Source organism: Xiphophorus maculatus, chromosome 5, assembly GCF_002775205.1.
Source record: "Xiphophorus maculatus strain JP 163 A chromosome 5, X_maculatus-5.0-male, whole genome shotgun sequence".
Taxonomy (NCBI): Eukaryota; Metazoa; Chordata; class Actinopteri; order Cyprinodontiformes; family Poeciliidae; genus Xiphophorus; species Xiphophorus maculatus.
The window spans coordinates 6,368,043-6,375,424 of record NC_036447.1 but is presented as its reverse complement, the minus strand read 5'-3'; the positions used below and the strand labels follow the sequence as shown (position 1 = coordinate 6,375,424).

Here is a 7,382-nt window from a genome sequence, read left to right as displayed (position 1 = left end):
ATTAGAAAATCATAAAACGGTTTAGTTAATTTTAGAAAATGAATCTAAAAAGTTGAACTAATTTCTCAATTTTTTGCAGGTATCCAAAACAAGTAAATGTTGTGGAAAATGACAATATTTTTGTCTGTTTTAGAAAGCGAAACTCATATTTACAGAAGGTTGAGTGCAAGGAAAAAATTTACCAGCAAGAGTTTGCGTGAGCTTCACTAGGAGTTGACTGAGACTTGAGTCGGCGCATCAAGAAACACTTGGAGAAACGGGACTGGACTGATGCTTAGTGGTCCAAAATCTTTGTTTCCACAATCTGGAGGAAAAGTGCAGAAGTAAAGGATCCACACTGCTGGGAACAGAACCACAGGAGCATCACTTCCATGCATCGCAGAGTGGATAGAAGTAAACATACTTTTCAGAAGGCTGATGTTTTTCTTGAAATGTTTTTATCAATCTAATTTAATATTCCATTTTTCTTTAAGTTTTTATCTCTTAGCCATAATCATAAAAAAATTAAAGAATAGGATTGAATGATTCAAGATATTGTTTTATAGATTAATTTCTGTTCATTTTGATTGAGGGAATCTAGAAGGACTCTAATACTTCCAGGTAGACTTTGAACTTGATAAAACCAAGTGGACCAGTGGAAGAAGGTCAAATCATCACTGACTTGATTCTGAGACTTTCCAGACTCCAGAACCTTAAAATCTGAAACAAATGCATTTTTATTTTTAGAGTATTTATTAAGACCTGTGAGCAACAATCCTGTCCTGTTTGACCCAGGTACGATACGTCCAGTGTTTCTAGTTGTCGTTATGAATTGCTTGACAAATGTTTTCTATCACACTTTTCCTTCCACTCAACTTTCTATTACTCATGTAATTTCCTTGGATACAGACTTAGCAATGACTTTTCTTGTGGAGATTATCAGTCAGCAGTTATGATCTCGATTTATAACACTGCTTTTCATATTGTGAAAAAGGAAATGGGAGTTTATGGGGCTGTGTGGCACAGAAATTTCACATTTATTATGTGTTTTTAAATCACTAATGATGAAAAAGCCTGATTTGAAAACATCTTGATTTGGTTTCAAAGTCGTGTTTGAAAAATAACATTAGTAAAATAATCGACATATTGGGTTTGATAAAAAAGAACCCTAACTGCCTAATGGATCTAATTAGCATCATACCTAAATGTATAATTTATTTATTTTTAAATAAATATCAGACAAAAAAAATGGGTATTTAATGAGTAGACTGGGGGGAAAAAAATACATAATTACAAAATAACACTTTTCCAAATCCAACTTTTAAGTACAAAATTTATGAAACTAACATTTTTAAGTATCGTAAGTAAATGTTACTTCAGAGACTTTTTGGAAACAAATTACTTGTAGGAGGAGTTTTATTGCACCATATTTTGACGTTTTAGTTGAGAAATATAATTGTGAAGCATTGCTAGTCTTACTTGAGTGAAATTTCTGGACCCTCTGCTCACTGTGACTAACTTCACTGAATAAAGAAGATTGTTTTAACTAAAAATGCACCAGACACAGAGACAAACCCACAGTTTATGTCAAATGAGACCTCGGCTTTATTCGCAAGCTCTGTTGTTCTGATGTTATTTTCTATTTGCTGATTGCTTTATAGGAAATTAAAATTTGTATATATAAAGAAATATACATTTAGTTTTCAGAAAACCCTCAACATAACGCTTTAAATCCCACCTCTGAGTGCATATCGCCCTGCAGGCGAGTCTCCCTTCCTGAGCGGTAGGTGGCGGTAGAGAGCCGCTTTTCGACAGAGGAAGTGAAGAAGAGAACTTGCTGTTAGCTGTGCTAACTGGAAGATGTTGGCTTGGAAGCGACAGCTGTGTGAGTTACATTAACGTGTTAAATTCCTGCGTACAGTATGTTGAATTTAAATTGTAACCTCAGTGTCTCAAAGCATTGTTTAGTTGTTTTTAAATGTAATTGTTACGAATATTATGAATCTTAAAACTGCACCGGTCCGCAGCTGTTAGCTGATAACGGATTAGCATGAAGCTAGGGAACAAGATTTGCTCTGGTTTTGTTCTGAGTTTGACGTGAATTGTTCATCAAACTAGAAGGTTGATTTGAAAGCCGTAGTGTCAAACTACGTTTTGAAGTGAGTTTTAAAATAGTTTTGTTAACGTTTTAAGTATGTTTAATCCATAGATCAAAGGTCAGAACAGTCGGTGAAGATGAAACCAAGCTGTTTATTTTTAACTTTGCGTTGACTAGAAGATTAAGAGTAAACAGCGAGCACTATTCGCTTAATCTTAGAACTTTTATCTATTTCAGAAAAAAACAACATATAAATTAAATCAATTTTGACGTAAGTTTGAGACCACTGTTGAATGTTTTCACATTCAACAGATGGACCGCTTTATGGCGTGATGTGAAAAAAAATATCTAGAATGTGAACAAAACAATGGAGATTATTGTTGATTTCAGGAGAAACAAGTTTAGTTTGAGGAGTATTTCAATTGTGGAGGAGGAGTATAAATTTCTCGGAAGAAAATCCATGAATTAGAACAAAACGTAATTTCCCTTTGGGAGTAATAAAGTATTTTTTGTGGAGTGTTCTGTAAAAAATTAGAGTTTATTAGTCTTCAAGAGGGCATTATTATTAATATATCACTTGAAAATGGGTTCAAAACTACAATATTATTGTTTATTGCAATTAATTTATTGTGACAGGCCTAACAATGGTTGTATTGCCCAGCTCTAGTTTAAACGGTGAATGTTTTGCAGGCTGTCTGGCGGACTGACAGATGCCTTCACCATGATGCTGGGCCACGCCGCGCTGCTCGTCGCCCTCTTCCTGCCGCAGGCCGGAAGCTTCCTGAGCCCCGCCGAGGATGATGGCATCCCCGAGGAGTGGGTTCTGCTCCACGTGGTCCAGGGTCACATTGGAGCCGGGAACTACAGCTACCTGCGCCTCAACCACGACGGACGCATCATCCTGCACATGCAGAGCCTCAAAGGTGACGCAGACCTGTACGTGTCTGACAAAACGCTCCACCCGAACTTCGACACCTACAAGCTGCAGTCGGTGACCTGTGGCCATGACGTGGTGGTCGTCCCTGGCGACTTCAAGAGGCCCGTGGGGATCGGCGTCTACGGCCACCCGTCGTACCATGAGAGCGAGTTTGAGATCCGGGTGTTTTACGACCAGTCGGTGCCGCAGGACCCGTTCGAAAAGGGGTCGGACGGACAAATCGATAAGAAACCCCCCCAGGGAGCGGACAACTTTCAAGAGGAGGAATCGATCTTTTGGACTATACTGATCGGCCTTTTAAAGCTTATACTTGAAATTTTGTTTTGAAATTTGTTGCCCCTACGATGCTGGGAGACAGATTGGCATTTGACTTGGTCAGCACTGAAAATAAATGATTTGTAGTAGACATAGTATGTCTACTATGATATCCTCCAGAACTAATGCCTTTTTAAATTGCAGTCAAACATACAGAAATAACCAGGTAGTAGATAAATTCACTGGGAACTTTGCTTTGGGCGCACCGAGTGCAGGTGTCTGGCTGATCTGCCAATTCCAATTTTGGTTGGTACGGATTTATTTTTTTGTCTGAACTGTAATTAAGTATAGCAAGAAAGTTGCTAGGGTGACTATTGCTAACTGTGAACATACAGATATGAACGGTGGGCGGGGCTGACAGTCAAACCTCTCTCCAAAACGAGGACAGTAGTTGATTTTTGGTGGATAAGATCGGCTGATCACCAATCTCCCAAAATTTAGGAAATCTACGCCGATTAACTGGCTGGTTGATTTATCGGTGCACAACTAGTGATGTCTGACACACGTCAATGTCTGATCGATCGCTGTCGTTTCACACTTTGCTTTGGTACGACGGAGCGTTGGGGCCAGACTGGAAGAATTTGGTTTTCTGAAATTATGAGAATAAAGGGATATAAGAATAAAGGAGTAATAATACCAGAATAAAGTAATAGTTTTATGAGAAATCCTACAAGAAAATAAATTGTTACCACTGTGTTAATAGAGGAGGGATGTTGAGCATTTTGTGAAGTTTTAAAAAAATAAGGAAGTATCAATTTATTATCAGTAGCAGGACTTTAAAACAATCGTCTATCAAAGAAAAAAAACACAAAGGTTTGCTTTTTTTCTCATAAAAACTTTTTTCTTGTAATTTTACGTCTTTATTTTGCTGATATGACTTTATTTTCATAATTTACAAAAATAATCTCAGTCTGTCCCTTGTACTCTGTCGCACTTTGTCCTCTGGGGAAAGTGAAATGTTTTCATCCGTTACCTCCAGGAAATCTGACTGCAGTCCATGTGGGCTGGGATTTAAAATTTAAAACAAAAACATGGAGTATGAACTAATTTTACAACACATCGGCAGTTTGCAGCAGCAGGTGAAGGTCGGGCAGAACTGTTTAAGCCAGGTGTGTCCAAAGTGTGGGTCGGGGGCCATTTGTGGCTCTTCAACTGAGTTTTTTCTGGCCACCATATCATTGCTGAACTGTAGTTCAGCAATGATATAAATTTATTAAACTTTTTATTTTTAATCAGGGTAAAGTTATTTTATTTATTAAACTTTGATAAATATAGCAAGAGTTTTGAAAGGAATTGACCCAAATCTTGTTTTTGTAACAGAATAAATTTACATCTAGAAAACTGGATACTTTTCAGTTACAGTAAAAATGCAAAATCCATCTTGTTTTCGATCTATGACAAATAACACCCTGTTCCTACAAAAAATAAGTAAATAAATCAGACTGCTTTATTTGCTTGATTTATTTATTTATTTTTTATTTTATGATTCTGGCCAGTGTGCTTCATTTAGCTGGAAAAACCGATCATTCTAGTCTTTTCTTTTATTTGTGATGACAGTAACTTTAAACAGCATGATGCCACCATTAGCAAGCCTACTCCCTAAACAGAAAGTTGCAAAAGAAGACTTATAACTTTGTAAAGTTGTTGGTTTTTATCTCCAGTAACTTTACAGAAGATGGTTTTATGAGCCGAGGAGGTACTTACACAGTATTAACATCTAGTATGTTTGAATTAATATGAAATTCTGTAACTGAGTGATGTAGCTGTAATTTCTCATATGAATGAATGAATCAAACCACCAGGATCTGTGTAGGTCAGTTACCCAGATTTATTTTTTAAAGCAGAATCACTTTATTCAGGGGGATCTTTTTTGCTATGTGTTAGTATTTAGACTCCAGAGGACATTTTGCTAACATGCTAGCACATTAAACCACTGTATTTTTTTTTATTTACATAATTTTTGCCTGTTGGACAAGCTGGTTTTTTTATTCTCCAGTGCTTGAGTTCAAGAAAAGCTGTTACCACTGAGCAGAAACAGTTCAACAGTGCCTTAAAAACTCAGTCCTCAATGCTGTTTGTCGTTTTCTAGAAGATTAAGATAGCTTTCAAAATAAAACCTATGTTTCACATATTTTGTCTTCTGACCATTTTATCACAAACCTTTGTACTACGCTTTGCTTCATACAAAAAGATGTGGTCTTGTTTTTTTAAAAGGTTTGGTCTCTCGGTTATGAAACTCATCGCAAATCACGTCACTATTGCCCGGATGTTCAGACCAATAAAGCACAAACAGAATGGCGGTTACTGAGGCGTTGAATATTTTAATTTTGCCAGCGTTTGTCCGTTATGCAGCAGTTAAACGTTTAACGGAACATTAATTTGTTTTCCCCCCTCTTGGCTCTTCCAAAAGCCAATAAAAGCCAGTATCCATGGCTACTGATGGCTTTCAAGGGTCACTGTCGGGTAAACAGGGCCTAAGTGACGAAGTTGCAACAGGTCAATAGCATGCTAATATGCTAGCTGACGTTAAAACAGCAAGGCAAATGCGGGTAACCATGACAACTAGCGACAGTAAAAGTCTGGTCCGGCTGCAGTTATGTTGCGCGCGCATCCGCTGTCTTTACAAACAAATAAGGATTTTTATTATTATTTTACTGTCATACCTTTGTTTGTGGCACGAAACTCGGACTTGGATCCCAGATTAAGAAATTTAATACATTTTACGTTCACTTCCTCTGCTGTTATTGCTAAAACTACAGACTACAATTCTGAAACAGTGCAGGAAATCGCCGTCATGTTCACAACTTCTGTTAGCCGATTGATCAGGTTTAAATTCTTACAAACAAAAATCAAAGTACCAAATGGCAGAAAGCCCAACCTGTGCTGACAGCCAGATTTGAGCAGAGCGCAATAGAATAGCGTAGGAATGCAATGACAAAACTTTATCCCGACTCCAATAAAAATACGTTTTCAACTTTACTTACAGCAGGAATACAGATCCAGACACTATACAGTTTTCTGAAAGCACAACTCTTTAATATTTTATACATTGCTAAAATTTGAACTGAACTGTTTCAGAGATCCAGCACGTCCGAAACCAGATTCCCTCACAAGTCAACAGTCTGAATCAAGACAGCCGCGGGTGCAGCTCGATACTGTTGATCCTCAGGACAGTCTGCGGCTGCACGATGGTCCTCTTCTTTTGGAACCGGTGTCTTTTCCAGAACACCATGTGCATTTTGGGGCAGGATTCGGTCTTTTCAATCACGGTGGCTTTGATCCTGACCAGCTCCTTCCCGAGCAGAGGCCTACCGACCAGAGTAAAGTCCTCCGCCCCTACCAGCAGCACTTTCTCCAAGTAGATCCGGTCTCCGCACTCCGCCTCGATGTGGTTCTCCACCAGGATCAAGTCCTCGTCGGTGACCTTCCACTGGCGAGCTGCGAAGTGCACCACGGCGAACAGTCGGCCGAAGTCCCGCCTCTCGATCCGGTCGTTCACGCTGCTCACCACGGCGGCATGTCGGCGCCGCTCCTCCTCCGCTGACACGAAGCTAGTTTGCTCCGACCACGGAGGCCTGGACAGGGAGGTCCGGGGCAGCGGGTCGCCGCTTACAGAGCTTTGTGTTCGGGCGGCACAGAGAGACAGCAGAGGGTGTAACGGTACTCTCACACCGCTTGTCCTCCACAGGGTAGCAAAACCTCGGCTAACCGCCGCCATTATCTTCTCCTTCTTCTTCTTGACTTCTCCTTCTTGCTGTTGTATAACATGGGAGAAGGCAAACAACTTAAGGCGCACTACCGCCACCTACCGGGCTGGAGCATGTTCCTGAACAATAATCACAGGGAATTAAATTTATACTGAAGAAAGAGTAGCACTATTTCAACATATTTTTACTCAAGTACAAGTAAAATGTAGCCATCCAAGAAAGTATTTGGTAAAAAAAAAAAACTACTAAAGTACAAATCAAATTATCAAGTATTTAACATTTACAAATTACATAATCAGATGGACCAAAATATAAAGTTAAGTAGAAATGTTGATATTTTAAAAGC

General features: G+C 39.0%; 2 protein-coding genes across 2 annotated transcripts; one reads left to right on the top strand and one right to left on the bottom strand.

Annotated features, from left to right (window-relative positions):
* Positions 1–506: 506 nt before the first annotated feature.
* c5h6orf120 (chromosome 5 C6orf120 homolog) lies at positions 507–4,131 on the top strand. Its single transcript, XM_005811286.2, has 2 exons — positions 507–1,864; positions 2,768–4,131. Exon 2 carries the CDS (start codon positions 2,799–2,801, stop codon positions 3,339–3,341), a length of 543 nt encoding a protein of 180 aa, XP_005811343.1. The 5' UTR covers positions 507–1,864; positions 2,768–2,798; the 3' UTR covers positions 3,342–4,131.
* A 155-nt stretch (positions 4,132–4,286) lies between these two features.
* mrpl21 (mitochondrial ribosomal protein L21) lies at positions 4,287–7,267 on the bottom strand. The gene has a single exon (XM_023334081.1). It carries the CDS (start codon positions 7,045–7,047, stop codon positions 6,457–6,459), a length of 591 nt encoding a protein of 196 aa, XP_023189849.1. The 5' UTR covers positions 7,048–7,267; the 3' UTR covers positions 4,287–6,456.
* Between the last annotated feature and the right edge of the window lie 115 nt (positions 7,268–7,382).

What these genes read in the sequence shown, in the direction of transcription:
- c5h6orf120 (XM_005811286.2), top strand. Translation starts at nt 2,799, where the DNA reads ATGATGCTGGGCCACGCCGCGCTGCTCGTCGCCCTCTTCCTGCCGCAG.
- mrpl21 (XM_023334081.1), bottom strand. Translation starts at nt 7,047, where the DNA reads ATGGCGGCGGTTAGCCGAGGTTTTGCTACCCTGTGGAGGACAAGCGGT.